The sequence below is a fragment of the Ceratotherium simum genome, chromosome 24, assembly GCF_057802395.1.
Source record: "Ceratotherium simum simum isolate JZ-2026a chromosome 24, ASM5780239v1, whole genome shotgun sequence".
Taxonomy (NCBI): domain Eukaryota; kingdom Metazoa; phylum Chordata; class Mammalia; order Perissodactyla; family Rhinocerotidae; genus Ceratotherium; species Ceratotherium simum.
The window spans coordinates 35902285-35919529 of NC_141923.1; the positions used below are offsets into that span (position 1 = coordinate 35902285).

The window sequence follows — 17245 nt, forward strand, 5'->3', positions numbered from 1 at the left end:
GGATGTGTAGAGGCCAAAAGAATAAATTATAATATAGTGTTTTTATCAATCTTTACATATTTGTTGTAAGCAAGAATTTTCAAGTAACTGTAGTACTTTCGCTGAAAAGTTTTAATCAAGGTTATGCCAGAAAACACATAGGTGTAGATTAACATTATTATCCGTAAATGAAATTATTTTGACAACCAAGGGGGTAACAGACGTAACAGGTCTTGGGTGCCTGGGCTGAGCCAAAAATCTGAGGAAAAAAAAATACATTGCAAGTATGATGATACACAAGAAAACCAAAATATTTACCTCGGACAGCATAGCCATCTTTCACTGACGCCGGGAAGGGGGGTAGGTTGTCTTTTGCGTATACATCTTGAGCAAGGACTCGCCCCATTCCATCTGAAAGAAGAGAAAAGAAAGAATGAGAGCAATGGTTAAATAGGCAGTATAAACAAGATGGGCATGTGTGCTCATCTGACAAGGTTTGTATATGGGTTCAGTCTGATCTCCTGATTTCTATCCCAAGGAATAGGAGACAGAGGAAGAGATGCATCTAGTGTCTGAAATGAAAGATTAGATTCAGTCAATTAATAGTAATACTTGCAGAGATTATCTAAATATGAGTAGCTACATAGTCATCAAAGATGTGTTAAAGTTGATATATCATTATCCCTTTAACAATTCAAAGCTGATTTTCTTTAAAAAGATAATTCTTAAACATTTTCATATTCATTGATTCAGTAATTTCACTTCTAAAAAGCTACCCTAAGAAAATGGATAAATCTTTATGCATATGTTTATTTCAGAGTTGCTTACATTAGTGAGAAACGGAAAGAAATCAAAAGATCAATAATATAGAAATTTATAGACAACGATCTACCCTTATGATAAAATATTATGTAGGCTAAAGTAATATTTATGAAGCATATTCATTGATACAGGAATATTCTTATGACATATATTTAAAAAACATGCAGAACTGCACATGTAGTATATAATCTTGACTATGTTAGGATATATGTGTATAAATCAATAGAAAAAGACGAGAAGGGCACACATGAAAATATAAAACATTTGTTATTTCATTATGTTAGAAGTATGCATGATTTTTCATATATACTATATGCTATACTTTTCTGAAAATTTCCAAGTTTTCTACAATGATCATGTCTTTTTTTGTTTTTTTGGGTTTTTTTTTGGTGAGGAAGACTGGCCCTGAGCTAACATCTGTTGCGAGTCTTCCTCTTTTTGCTTGAGGAAGATGGTCTCTGAGCTAATATCCATGCCAATCTTCCTCTACTTTGTATATGGGACACCACTAAAGCATGGCTTGATGAGTAGTGTGTAGGTCTGTGCCCGGGATCGGAATCCGCGAACCCCAGGCTACAAAAGTGGAGCGGCCGAACTTAAGCACTATGCCACTGGGCCAGACCCGATCACGTCATTTTTATAATAAGAAAGTTGTTTTTGTTTTCCTTAAGAGAAAAGCAGAGAAAAGGAAGGAGCTTCCTTATCATTCTATTTGAAGTTTAGCCTTTGATTTTGGCTTTATTAACCTAAAAAATTAGTGACTATAAGAAGACGGCCAGTAACCTATCAGGTAAAGTGACTACTGAAACCACTCTGGATGACAATCATTTTTGGCTAGAGCTCAGGAATTTGAACTAGTGCCAACAAGAATAAAAGTTTCAAGAATCATGACTAATTCCTTAAATCCTCTAGTCAGAATCAGTCTTTATTATTATTTTAAAGAAGTAAAAGAATAAATAGGAGATGGAGAGGAAGAAGAGGAGGAGGAAAAAAAATATCAAGCTTCTCTCCAAAGAGTATAAGTAATACAGGACTTAATTTACATGAGATGTTTGTATAATTTAGAAAATTCCATTGTTTCCATAGCTGGATGGGTGAGTCTTTTTGTTTGTTTTTTGTTTTGGCTTTGTCCTTCTTAGCCACCTAGCACCTCTGGTTTCCCGATCCTAGAACCTAGAACTAAGTACAGAGAGATATTTAATTTTGTACTCTGATCCATAGTGATAGTGATATGGACCCTTTCCTTTTAGGGAAGTGACACCTGAACTGGAAGGGAGAACTTCTTGGCAGATTCTAGCTTCAGATACTCATAGCAGGTTGAAGTTATTCTGGAGCTGTCCACAAGCTAGGGACCATACGTTGTAAGACCAGGGAAGTGGTGGGATCAGAGGGTCTAGTTTGTACTCACATATACAACATTAACCCCCAAATGAACCTGAAGCTATAAGGTAGACCCTGGCAGTGAGCCCCATAGCATTTGCCCAGGATTACAATGAACTTCCTGGGGTGGCTCCTTATCTGGAGCTAATCTGGTCTAGGGTGGCGAATGAAAATGTTAGCTCTACACCAGCGCAGATGCTAAGAGAATAACTTTGCTGGGATTTTTAAATAGCTCCGTAATAGCGGTTAATAATCAAAGATAGCACAAAGACTTAGTTTTTCTGGCAGCTGGTCCAGTTAATCTAGTAAATGTTTACATAGCATTTTATAAATTACAAAATAATATCACATATGTAACCTCATTTAATCCTTAGAAAAATCTAGTAAAGCGTTATTATTTACAGATGAATAAAAAGCAGTTTAAACAGGGTAAGTCACTTACCCAAGGTCATATATTTCATAGGTGGCTAAGGTAGGACTGAAATTTAGATTTTAGAACTTCAAACTTGACTACAATGGCAATAGATACTACCATTCACGTTCCCTCTACCTACTGCTCTTCCTCTATTTCCCTGACATTTTAAAAAGCTACAAGGTTATTCCTCAAAAAATTAAACAGAATTACCATATGATCCAGCAATTCCACTTCTAGGTATATATCCAAAAGAACTGATAGCAGAGACTTGAACGTATATTTGCGCACTCATGTTTCCAGCAGCATTATTCACAATACAGTCATGCTGCCTAATGACATTTCAGTCAACAACAGACCACATATATGACAGTGGTCCCATCAGATTAGTACCATATTGCATTGGTGTGTAGTAGGCTATACCATCTAGGTTTGTGTAAGTACACTCTATGATGTTCGCACAATGACGAAATTGTCTAACAATGCATTTCTTAGAACGTATTCCCATCGTTAAGCTACTCATGACTGTAGTCAAAAGGTGGAAGCTACCCAAGTGTCCATTGATGGATGAATGGATAAAAAAATGTGGTATATACATATAGGAATATTATTCAGCCTTAAAAAAGAAGGAAATTCTAACATATGCTATAACATGGACAAAACTTGAAGATATTATGCTAAGTGAAATACGCCAGTCACAAAAGGACAAATACTATATGATTCCCCTTATATGAGGTAATTAGAATACTGAAAATCATAGATTCAGAAAGTAGAATGATCGTTGCCAGGGGCTAGGGAGAGGGGATAAATAGAAAGTTACTGTTTAATGAGTATGGAGTTTCAGTTTGGGGAGATGAAAAAGTTTTGGAGATGGATGGTGGTGACAGTGGCAGAACAAAGTGAATGTATTTAATGCCACTGAAATGCACAATTAACCATGGTTAAAATGGTAAATCTTACCTTGTGTATACGTTACCACCACCACCACCACCACAAAAAACTACTAAGAACTGTTGGCATACACATCAGCAGTTAGCACAGGTTATTTTTCCTCTCTAAGTCCTCATCAGTAGCCCAAGAGAAGTGGTACATCCTCATCATGGCTCTTTTTATTCCCATATTCTAGGAAAGAAGGGGCTGAACACTTTGTATGCTAAGTTTGAAAGACTGCTGATACTGACAATTGTAGATAACATAGTGGCTTAAAATATAAATGAATGAATTAACTTAATGTTCCAAGGACAGGAATACTGATTATCTTCTGCTTTTGCAAGATTTGGACATATGGAAGTGGAGGAATTTGATTCAGGTCTCACTGACAGCCTATTTAGAGAAAAGAATATCAGCTCACTTGATTTCTCTCTTTAATGCCCGAGTTACTCATATATCTTATTGTGCAATTCCATTCTAGAGAATTCCTAAGGTATGGAGTCTACTCAATCATAATTTGATGAAGTTTGATTCTGGAAACTAAAGAAAAAACTTTGTTCTGGAAGTTTCCAATAATATTTGCCCCCCCCATCCTACCATACACATAAATACTAAAAAATAGTGCTCAAATTTCTGAGGATGCTCAAATAATAAAAACTTTGGATTGAGAAGATGCATGTATGATGAGGAATAACTGAGTTATTTAAATGCTACAACCCACCCAAGCTTCATTAGGCTAAAAAATAACACACAGATCCTATTATATGAATTCTGCAATGCTAGCTTAAGACTTGCCTAGCATAATATTGGAAATGTTTATACTGAGATTGAGCTTTATTTACCACAAGTGTTCAGTTTCTGATACAAAGTCTGATTTGCCATATCTTTAACACAGTGGGCTTTTTCTTGTTTCTGTGCCTTGGCAGATAATGCTGCCTTGGACAAGAATTTTTTTTTTTTTTTTTTTTTTTTTTTTTTTTAAAGATTTTATTTATTCATTTTTTTCCCCCCAAAGCCCCAGCAGATAGTTGTATGTCATAGGTTCACATCCTTCTAGTTGCTGTACGTGGGACTCGGCCTCGCGCTGGACGGAGAAGTGGTGCCTTGGGGCGCGCCCGGGATCCGAACCCAGGCCGCCAGCATCAGAGCGCACGCACTTAACCGCTAAGCCACAGAGCCGGCCCTTTTCTTTTTTTTGGTGAGGAAGATTGTCCCTGAGCTAACATCTGTGCCAATCTTCCTCTATTTTGTATATGGGACGCTGCCACAGCATGGGTTGATGACCAGTGTGTAGGTCTGCGCCTGGGATCCAAACCCGTGGACCCCAGGCCACTGAAGTGGAGTGCCTGAATGTAACCACTATACCACTGGGCTGGCCCCAAGAGTGCTTTTTTTCTTTCCTCTTTTCTCCCCCTAGTGAATCTCAAGCATCCTTCAAGGTTCAGCTCAGATGTCATGTCTTCGGTCTTCTGTCTCTAACCAAGGCAAATTAATTCACTGACTGATTTACTTATCTATTTATCAAACATTGGTAACCTACTATGTGCTAGACACTGTGGACAAAAATACTGGACCTGGCTGATTTCCTCAAGGAATTCACATGTAACAGTGTATGTGAGAAAGGGGAAGATGGAAAAATAATGAGATGATTACAAGACAGTATGATATGGGCAGTGACAGAGATATAAACAGGGTAATATGGGAAACATACAGAAAAAATCACCAAGAATTTGTAGAACATCAAGAAAATCCTCCTAGGGGCCGGCCCTGTGGCTTAGCGGTTAGGTGCGCGTGCTCCACTGCTGGTGGCCTGGGTTCAGATCCTGGGCGTGCACCGATGCACTGCTTGTCTGGCCATGCTGAGGCGGCATCCCACATACAGCAACTAGAAGGATGTGCAACTATGACATACAACTATCTACTGGGGGTTTGGGGAGAAAAAAGGGAAAAAAAGGAGGAGGATTGGCAATAGATGTTAGCTCAGGGCTGATCTTCCTCACAAAAAAAAAAAAAAGAAAAAGAAAATCCTCCTAGATAAGATGACATCTAAGCTGAATTTTAAAGGATAAGTAAGAACCAGGTAAGAGAGGGGGTCACTTTAGACAAATGAAGCAGGATCAAAGGAGTTTGAACTTAATCTTGTAAAAATGGGAATCCAACACAGGATCTTTAAGCAGAGTAATGACTTCAAGTTAACCTCCCAGCAGAGTTTAAGTCTCTTCAGAGATAAGGAGATGTTCCTTTTAGGAACTTCTCTAATGACAAGTTATAGAATGGTTTGGAGGGATTGTACTTGTTCTTTATATTCTGATAACATCTGTGTCCATCTGTTATTGTACAATTTTCATATTGTATTATGGCTGTTTGTGAAACAGTCTTGACTTTTCCATCAGGTTGTGAATTCCCTGTTGTCATAGCATATCTCACTCATCTTTGTATCCCCAGTACCAAGCACAGTGCTTGGTACTTAAAAGGCACCCAGTAAATGTTTGTTGAATGACTGCGTCAATGAGTGAGTACATTAATGATTAGGACTTATGAGGGAAATGTCAGATAACTAGAGAAAAAGGTCATATTAGTCAAATACAACCAACTTCATCCAAAGAGGACATAAAATAGAGAAGGACATCTTGCTAACTTCTACTCTCATTATTCCCCAATGGGACTCTTCTCCTCTAAGCAAGTCATTTTTTTGTAGAATTCTTGCTCATCTCCATCTTATGGTCATGACTTTCCTAAACCTGGACTATCATTTTTCTTTTTCTTAACAATATATGTCCATCATCTATTTCAAGACCCCATTCAAGAGAGTAAGTTCTCCTTGATTAGTGCCACTCTGAACACTACTCTTGGATATGTTTTGTCAACTATATATTCAATTTGTAATATATCAGCAACTATTTGCAAAACTGATGTGTAAGAGTTTTCAAGTTGGCATGTGTGAGAAAGTATGTGTTTGGTTTCTTAAGCTTTTGAAGAAAGAGAACTGTATTTGTATTTCCTTTGGGTCTAATCAAAGCAACAAATATAGGTTATACTCTATATAGAGTATAGACTTCTAGAGGTTCTTACTATTATTTAAATTCAGTTCTTCTTAAAAGGCAAGGCAAAATCTAACAGAAATGAAAACATATGTCCAAATAAAAACTTGTACACAAATATTAATTGTAGCATCATTCATAATTGTCAAAAGATGAAAACAATCCAAACATTCATCAACTGATGAATGGATAAACAAAATGTGGTATATACATACAATGAAATATTACTGGGCCATAAAAAGGAATGAGGTACTAATGAAAGCTACAAAACATTGCTGAAAAAAACTAAAGAAGATACAAATAAATGGGAAGACATCCTGTTGTATTTATGGATTGGAAGACATAATATTCTTAGTGTCTATATTACTCAAAGTCATCTACAGATTCAATGTAATCTCAATCAAAATGCAAATGGAATTTTTTTGCAGAAATACAAAAATTTACCCTAAAATTTATATGGAATCTCAAGAGACCCCGAATAGCCAAAACAATTTTAAAAAAGAGCAAAGTTGGAAGACTCACACTTCCTGATTTCATAACATATTACAAAGCTACAGTAATCAAAACAGTGTGGTATTGACATAAGGACAACAAATAGAACATTGGTGTGATGGTTAATTTTATGTGTCACCTGGACTGGACATGGGGCGCCCAGATTAAACATTATTTCTGGACATGTCTGTAAGAGTTTTTCCAGATGAGTTGAGCATTTGAATTGGCGCACTCAATAAAATAGAAAGCCCTCCCCATTGTGGGTGGGATCATCTAATCCATTGAGGGCATCACTAGAACAAAAGCTGGAGGAAGGAATCTGCCTCTTTTGCTTCTAGCCTCCCTGCCTGAGCTGAGACTTTGGCCTTCTCCTGCCCTTGGATGGCATTTATACCATTAGCTCCCTTGGTTTGCAGGCCTTCAGACTTGGTTTGGAATTATAACACCAGCTCTCCTGGGTCTCGGGCTTGCAGATAGCAGATCATGGGTCTTCTTAGCCTCCATAATCATGTGAGCCAATTCCTTATAATAAATCTCTTCCTATCTATCCTATTGCTTCTGTTTTTTTTGGATCACTCTGACTAAAACAAATGGAATAGAATAGAGAGCTCAGAAATGAACACTGGTGTATATGGTCAATGATCTTCAATAAGGGTGCCAAGACCACTCAATAGAGAAAGGAAAGTCTTTTCAACAATTAGTGCTGGGAAAACTGTAAAAGAATGAAGTTGGACCCTTATCTTCCACCGTATACAAAAATTAACTCAAAATGGATTAAAGACTAAATGTAAAACCTAAAACTATAAAACTCTTAGAAGAAAACACAGAGGAGAGGCTTCATGACACTGGATTTGACAATGATTTATTGAATAGGACATGAAAAGTACAGGCAACTAAAGCAAAAATAGATGAATGGGACTATATCAAACTTAAAAAACTTTTGTGCATCAAAAGACATAATCAACAGAGTAAAAAGGAAACCTACAGATATTTGCAGATCATATATCTGATAAAGGGTTACTATCCTAAATATATAAATAACTCCTACAACTCAACAACAAAAAAATCAAATAACCCAATTAAAAATGGGCACAGGCCTTACACAGACATTTCTGCAAAGATGATATACAAACAGCCAACAGGCATACGAAAAAGAGCTCAACATCACTAATTGTCAGAGAAATGCCAATCAAAACCACAATGAGATATCACCTCACACTCATTAGGAGGGCTACTATCAAAAAACCCAGAAAATAACAAGTGTTGATGAGGATGTGGAGAAACTGGAACCCTTATGCACTGTTGGTGGGATTGTAAAATAGTACAACCACTATGGAAAATAGTAAGAAGGTTCCTTAAAAATTAAAAATAGAACTACCATATGATTCATCAATCCCACTTCTGGGTATATATCCAAAAGAATTGAAAGCAGGGTCTTGAAGAGATATTTTCACACCCATGTTCACAGTAGCACTATTCATAATAGTCAAGAGTCGGAAGCAACCCAAATGTTCATTGATGGATGAATGGATAAACAAAATGTGGTGTATATATAAATACACTGTCACATGATACAACATGCATGGACCTTGAGGACATTATGCTGGACCTTGAGAACGTTATGCTAAGTGAAATAAGCCAGCCATAAAAAGACAAATATGGCATGATTCCACTTATATGAGGTATCTAAAGTAGTCAAATTCCTAGCAACAGAAAGTAGAATGGTGGTTACCAGCGGCTGGGATGAGGGGAAAAGGGGAGTTGTTGTTTAATGGGTATAGAGTTTCAGATATCCAGTATGAAAAAGTTCTGGAGATAAGTTGCACTTAATGCCACTGAACTGTATAATTAGTTATGGTTAAGATGGTAAATTTTATGTTTTTTACTATAATAATAATAATAATATTAAAAAGGAATGAGGTACTGATACATGCTACAACATGGATGAACCTGAAAAATATTATGCTAAGTAGAAGAAGCCAGTCACAAAAGACCACATATTATATAATCCCATCATATGAAATGTCCATAATAGGTAAATCTATAGAGATAGAAAGTAGACTAGTGGTTGCTTAGGGCTGGATGGGAGGATGAGGGGACAGGAGGAGGATGATAGCTAAATGAGATGGGGATTCTTTTTGAGGTGATGAAAATGTTCTAAAATTGACTATGGTGATGATTGTACATATCTGTGAATACTAAAAACGCTTCAACTGTATACTTTAGGTTGGTGAATTGTATGGTATATGAATTAAATCTCAATGAAGCTGTTATTTCTTTTAAAAGGGCAAGGATAAGAGATTTTTTAAAAGAAGAAAAATATTTCTCTCATTTCAACATATAACTATATTTGGAAGAGTCAAGAAAAGTCATATTTATAGCACGCATATACCAATCTGGTCTTTACAGACCTTCTTTAAATATCATCAAAAGAAAAATAAAACATTTCATCTGGAAAGAAAGAACTGCTTTACACTTAGTTAAGGTTATTAATACCAATTTAATAACATACATAATTGACTAGCTTTTTATTTTGGACTCATGCTAAATATAGGGGTTGCTATCTTCAAAGTAAATTAGATCCCTACTGGATTAGTTCCACTTTTGGCGTTGGTATTAAGTTAATTTACCAGCAGACTCTAAGTCTCTTCAAAGAGAAAAACATGCATTACCTCAAGTTTTGGTCTAAAAGCCTAAGGCAAGGGAAAAGATTAGTAGAGAAATATGCGATTGATTGGAAAATGGTAAGGGCTCCCAGTTGGCAGCAGATGCAAGAGAACTGAAGGAATAAATGTCAGATACACCTCTCTGCCACACAAGCAACTATATCTCTCAGTAGGGTTCAGGACTAAACATGGACAGCTCTTCCAAGCAATCAATATTAGATTTCATTCAACATCTGACCAGATGATCTATTTGGGGACTTAAAGAGTATGTAGCAGTGCTGCAAATTACTTCATCACATGGGACAATCTCTCTTGAATACATATTTCATATAGATACTTGCACAGATGTTAAACTATCCCTTCTCTTTGCCCATAGGTGGAGCCCAAGTACTAGTGTTGAATAACTTTGGGCATGTGATTTTAGAAAGGAAGCCTCAGCCTTCAAACTTGAATGGGAACCAGGCAGCAATAACTTCTCCACTAGATATTATGATTGTTTAGGTTTAGCACTTGGTAGAGAAACAGCAGGGAGCAGCTCAAGCTGTGGGATCCAAAGGTCTTACTGAAAGATATAATTTCAGAAAAACATGAGCAAAATTCCTTTTTCCCAGTTGCTCCATTCCAATGAGAGCCCCATTTATAATAAGCAGAAGACAGTTTCCCGAATATATAACTAATACAACTAATATTCTTTCTTAGTATATTTGGTGGTGGAAGTTTGCAGCTCGTCATAATCTGCAGTGTATTTTTCAGTTGTAGAAAGTCAGGCTGTGTGCCAAGAAGGTATGGTCCTGCTTTCAGAGTCTGAGGAGATAACGTCCATTCTGTTCTATTTTTCCCCACACATTGTATTCTCTAAGTTTTCTATTAGAAAGAATGTCTTCAATTTGATGAAGATGGTAACAAATATGCATATTTCTAGATTCTGTGGAGGTCAGAAATCTTAAAGGTAAGGCTATGTATCATGGGGGACCCTGGGCCATATATACCATTAAGTGATCTCAAGAGGTTGCTAAGAAGGAAGGAGTGGAAAAGACTGGCTGATGATTTACACGGTTTTGTGTGGTATGCTTACTTGTGCTGCAAGAAGACAGTGGCAGAGTGCTTGGTCAAAAGGTGGTAGCCTTCTTATGTTGGCAGCAGGATATTCATATAAGAGTCAGCTTCTCACATAACAGTCATTAACGAATTCCCTATTCTCCAGGGTGCTATTTTTTTCACACTGGGATGACTAGCCTAAAAATTACCTTCAGAAAGAGTCTTTACAGATTCAAATGGCTGACAATGGACATACATACACACATACAAGGAAAATCAGGCAAGAGAGTTATTTATAAAGTTGAGTATGATTTGTGAGCATCAACCCAAATGTAGTCTCTATAATTTTATTTATTTATTTATTTATTTTTGCCCCCCAAAGCCCCAGTAGATAGTTGTATGTCATAGCTGCACATCCTTCTAGTTGCTGTATGTGGGACGCGGCCTCAGCATGGCCAGAGAAGCGGTGCGTCGGTGCGCGCCCAGGATCCGAACCCGGGCCGCCAGCAGCAGAGCACATGCACTTAACCGCTAAGCTACGGCGACGGCCCCCAAATGTATTCTCAAAATGGTAAAATATTTAATTTCTTTGATTGGGCATTTATTCTGGCCCAGACAATACTCTCTTCTTGCTATTTAAATTAAGATGTTAGGAGAACTGAGTGGCTTTTGGATATAAGAGAGAAAAGCATCTTAATTTCTCAGTCATTTATCAAAACGATTTCACAGTTGTGAAGTTCCCTGTGTAGTTAGTTCTAAGACGGCTTTGGAGGAAGTCAAGGGAAAATTCTGAATCAGTGGTCCAGGAAATTGATTCCTTGTCCTCACTTTGGCTAACCAAGATATTATCAGTTATATGAATCAGGAGAGTAGGAAGAGTGTGGTAGATAACAGAAGGTTGAAAAGAAAAGAAGCTATCCAAGACTTCCTAATATAAAACATGGATATAAGTCAGTGTGTGATTATTAATATCTCAAAAGTTTACTTAAGTTCATTGCGACAGCACTGATACTGCAACATTTAAAAATCACCATCGCATCCAATCTTTGCGAGAGACTACTAAAAGATATTTTTGACATAACAGCTATCCATTGTGCTCACCAAAATACTTGAGAAGGCAGTCTTGGTACATATACTCACTCTGGCCAAACGACCATTGGTGGCAACAATTTAAGTTAAGGCCAAGGATTAAGAGGAAAGCTGAAGCATGTGCAGATTTGGGTCATTACAGCATTAAAAAAAAAAAAAACTTTTTAAATGAAGTATTACATTCTTACAGAAAGCATCATGATTATTTAACAGACACTAAACATTTAAACATGGTGGATGCCCTCATGCCTGTCCCAATATAATTTATTCCCCACATCTTCATTGTAAATTTGAAAGACTAACTAGGCAACATTTTGGTATATTATGGATCTCACTTATGTACTACAGGCTTCACATATACGTAAAGTGAGAAAGACTGAATGATTTAGGGGCAAATATCCCTTTGGTGAAAACAAGTACATTAATCAATCTCTAGTTACTCCAGAAGTCATGTTTATGGAATAGTACGATAAAATCCCTATGCTTTTAAAATACGTAGCTTGTTCAAGGTGGTATTGTGCTGCGTATTTGTGTTTTTCCATCTAAGGATGCTCATTACCTGCCAATGTGATAAATAAGGGCAAGCATTACAGTCCTTACGTCACAAAATAAAGTTTTGTGGAAGGTTACAGAATTTAGAATAAATACAAATGTTATGATGATCAGAAATGATTGAGTCATGATTCAGTAATACAAAAAGATGCAATGAAATTGGTTATGAATGAGTCAAGTTGTGTTGTGGTTTCATGATGTCTATTTTATTACTGAGTGCCTCTGTTACATATATTCATTTCTATATATAAAATATTGGGCTTTAAAAATAATAACTATATAACTGTAAAAAGCATTTAACTTAAAACAAAAGACATATTTTTAGGGGAAATATTAGTTTTAAAAAATATCTAAAATGTTCTTGAGGTCACAGAAAATGTTTCAATTGAGAGTAAGTGCTCACTTCTTTTATACTTAATGATGGAAACCTTGCCACACCCAGTTCAAATGCGTTACTGATAAATGTGTAGCACTTAGGTCTAAGAGGTGAATTTGTTGGTCAGGATTTGGTACAAACAAACAAAATGTTCTTTCTATAGCTGGAACAATTTAAACTCTATTGGTAATTTCTCAGTCACTGTCCTATAAACTGCTATATGCTGCAGAGGGAAAAAGTATTTTCTTACCATAATTTTGAATCACATATCTTAGTATCCTAAAAATAATTCCTAACTTTTTCAACATTGATTGGTCCCATATTAGGATATTACTATGGCTATTAAAACAAAAATGGAAAGGGTAACATGTAAGAAGTATTTTATAAAAAGAAAAAAATCACACGATGAAATAAAGCTCCTAGATGGGATGCAAGAAGAAATAAATACCAAATACACCAGGTATGATATTGACTTTGAAGAAATACTGGTGACTTATTTCCATATTCCATTATATTCCATATAAAATCAAAGTAAGGAAATTAGGCATTTTAGTCTCAAGGTTGCAATAGTATCATTAAACCATTCAGTGTTATTTCCAACTGATAAGACAAAAGGTTAGTATTTGATATTTTTTTTAGTAAGTTAACTAAGCACATTGAGATTCTGTAGAAAAGGAGTTTATAGCAACAGAAAATAAGATTTTTAACCATTTATATGAATTCTGTTTTTGGAAAAATTGAGTTAAAGTTTCAAAAATTATTGCAAATAATATTCCATTCTTATACACCATCAGACATATTACAAAGAACATTGTTGATTCTCAGACACACGAGAATCCTTGTGTCTCTGATTTTCTTCAGATGCTTTTGTCTCACAATTAAATGAAAGGAAGATTTGGGTTTCCCTGGCATATAGCCCAGGCTGCTTGGGGTGAGCTAACAACCTGCCAAGAGTTGCAAAGTTGAGAAAATAGTCAAAAAGGTAACTACTGCAGCACTAGATGCTCTAAGGGGAAAGTTAATCAATTCAAACCTAAAACAAAAAACAAAGAAAAAAGCTATTGCCAAGTTTTCATTCCTGGTAATTCTCTTGCTGGTACTGGCAAATCCTCTACTGCCACTTAAGTTTGTCTCTTTTCATTTGCACTGATTTTCTTCCCTATAGTTTGGAAAATCTTATATATTTACACGAAGTTTCATAATTTTACCAATATAACATTAAGAATAGAGAGGAATGAGTTATTTCCAAAAATCTGAGATTCCGGGAAATTTTTTTAGGTTTAAATTTTTTTTCCTTTTTTTTCATTGTGGTAACATTGGTTTATAACATTGTATAAATTTCATGTGTATATCATTATACTTCTATTTCTGCATAGATTACATCACGTTCACCACCCAAACACTAATTACAATCTATCACCACACACATATGCCTAATCATCTCTTTTGCCCTCCTCCCTCCCTCTTTCCCCTCTGGTAACCACCAATCCAATCTCTGTCTCTATGTGTTGGTTTGTTGTTGTTTTTATCTTCTACTTATGAGTGAGATCATACGGTATTTGACCTTCTCCCTCTGACTTATTTTGCTTAGCATAATACCCTCAATGTCCATCCATGTTGTCACAAATGGCTGGATTTCATCATTTCTTATGGCTGAGTAGTATTCCATTGTGTATTATATATACCACATCATCTTTATCCATTCGTCCCTAGATGGGCACTTAGGTTGCTTCCAAGTCTTGGCTATTGTGAATAATGCTGGAACGAACACAGCTGTGCATTTACCTTTACGCACTGGTGTTTTCATGTTCTTTGGATAAATACTCAGCAGTGGAATAGCTGGATGGTATGGTAGTTTTATCCTTAATTTTTTGAGGAATCTCCATGCTGTTTTCTATAGTGGCTGCACCAGTTTGCACTCCCACCAGCAGTGTATGAGAGTTCTCTTCTCTCCAACACTTGCTGTTTCCTGTGTTGTTCATTATAGCCATTCTGACAGGTGTGAGGTGATATCTCGTAGTTTTGATTTGCATTTCCCTGATAGTTAATGATGCTGAACATCTTTTCACGTTCCCGTTGGCCATCTATATATCTTCCCTGGAGAAATGTCTGTTCAGGTCTTTCGCCCATTTTTTAATGGGGTTGTTAGCTTTTTTTTGTTGTTGAGATGTATGAGTTCTTTATATATTTTGGATATTAACCCCTTATCAGATAGATGGTTTGCAAATACCTTCTCCCAATTGTTAGGTTGTCTTTTTGCTTTGTTGATGGTTTCCTTTGCTGTGCAGAAGCTTTTTAGTTTGATGTAGTCTCATTAGTTTATTTTTTCTGTTGTGTCTCTTGCCCAGTCAGACACGGTACTTGAAAATATGTTGCTAAGACCGATGTCGAAGAGCATATTTCCTATGTTTTCTTCAAGAAGTTTCATGGTTTCAGGTCTTACATTCAAGTCTTGAATCCATTTTGAGTTAATTTTTGTGTATGGTGTAAGATGATGGTCTACTTTCATTTTGTTGTATGTGGCTGTCCAGTTTTCCCAACACCATTTCTTGAAGAGATTTTCCTTTCTCCATTGTATGTTCTTGGCTCCTTTGTTGAAAATTACCTGTCCATAGATGTGTGGGTTTATTTCTGGGCTCTTGATTCTATTCCATTGATCTGTGTGTCTGTTTTTGTGCCAGTACCATGGTGTTTTGGTTACTATAGCTTTGTAGTATATTTTGAAATCAGGGAGTGTGATACCTCCAGCTTTGCTCTTTTTTCTCAGGATTCCTTTGGCTATTCAGGGTCTTTTGCTGTTCCACATAAATTTTAGAATTGTTTGTTCCATTTCTGTGAAAAATTTTTTTGGAACTTTGATAGGGATTGCATTGAAGCTATAGATTGCTTTAGGAAGCATGGACATTTTAACTATGTTAATTCTTCCAATCCAAGAGCACAGAATATCTTTCATTTCTTTGTGTCTTCTTCAATTTCTTGCAACGTTTTATAGTTTTCAGTGTACAGATCTTTCACCTCTATGGTTAAGTTTATTCCTAGGTATTTTATTCTTTTTGTTGCAATTATAAATGGGATTGTAGTCTTAATTTCTTTCTCCTGCTTCATTGTTAGTATATAGAAATGCAACTGATTTTTGTATGTTGATTTTGTATCCTGCAACCGTATTCATTTACTATTTCTAAAAATTTTTTGGTGGATTCTTTAGGGTTTTCTATATATAAAATCATGTCATCTACAAATAGTGACAGTTTCACTTCTTCCTTTCCAATTGGGATCCCTTTTATTTCTTTTTCTTTCCTGATTGCCCTGGCTAGGACTTCCAATACTATGTTAAATAAGAGTGGTGAAAGTGGGCATCCTTGTCTGGTTCCTGTTCTTAGAGGGATAGCTTTCAGTTTTTCACCAATGAGGATGATATTAGCTGTGAGTTTGTCATATATGGCCTTTATTATGTTGAGGTACTTTCCTTCTATACCCATTTTATTCAGAGTTTTTATCATAAATGTATGGTGTGCCTTGTCAAATGCTTTCTCTGCATCTATTGAGATGATCATGTGATTTTTATTCTTCATTTTATTAATGTGATGTATCACATTGATTGATTTGCATAAGTTGAAGCATCCCTGCATCTCTGGAATAAATCCCACCTTATCATCATGTATGATCTTTTTAATGTGTTGTTGTATGTGATTTACTAGTATTTTGTTGAGGATTTTTGTATCGATGTTCATCAGTGATATTGGCCTGTAATTTTCTTTTTTTGTGTTGTCCTTGTCTGGTTTTGGTATCAGGGTAATGTCGGCTTCGTAGAATGAGTTAGGGAGCTTCCCCCTCTCTTCAATTTTTTCGAAGAGTTTGAGAACAGGTATTAAGTCTTCTTTGAATGTTTGGTAGAATTCACCAGGGAAGCCATCTGGTCCTGGACTTTTATTTTTGGGGAGGTTTTTTTTTTGGGGGGGGGAGGTTTTTGGTTACTGTTTAGATCTCCTTACCGGTGATTGGTCTATTCAAGTTCTCTATTTCTTCTTGATTCAGTTTTGGAAGGTTCTATGATTCTAAGAATTTATCCGTTTCTTCTAGATTATCCAATTTGTTGGTGTATAGCTTTTCGTAGTATTCTCTTATAATCTTTCATATTTCTGAGGTATCCATTGTAATTTCTCCCCTTTCACTTCTGATTTTACTTCTTTGAGCCTTCTCTCTGTTTTTCTTGGTGAGTCTAGCTAAAGATTTGTCAATTTTGTTTACCTTTTCAAAGAACCAGCTCTTAGTTTCATTAATTTTTTCTATTGTTTTTTTAGTCTCTATTTCATTTATTTCTTTTTTATTTTTTTATTTGTGTGTGTGTGTGTGTGAGGAAGATCGGCCCTGAGCTAACATCTGCCAATCCTCCTCTTTTAGCTGAGGAAGACTGGCCCTGGGCTAACATCCATGCTCATCTTCCTCCACTTTATATGGGACGCCGCCA

General features: G+C 36.2%; 1 protein-coding gene across 5 annotated transcripts in view; it reads right to left on the reverse strand.

Annotated features, from left to right (window-relative positions):
- Positions 1-17245, reverse strand: part of GPHN (gephyrin) — a 642551-nt gene that overhangs the window by 105235 nt on the left and 520071 nt on the right. For all 5 annotated transcript variants that reach the window (XM_004426256.2, XM_004426255.2, XM_087448348.1 and 2 more), the window contains one exon: positions 298-390. In XM_004426256.2, the coding sequence (XP_004426313.1) occupies positions 298-390 (93 nt within the window). The remainder of the gene's footprint in view (positions 1-297; positions 391-17245) is intronic.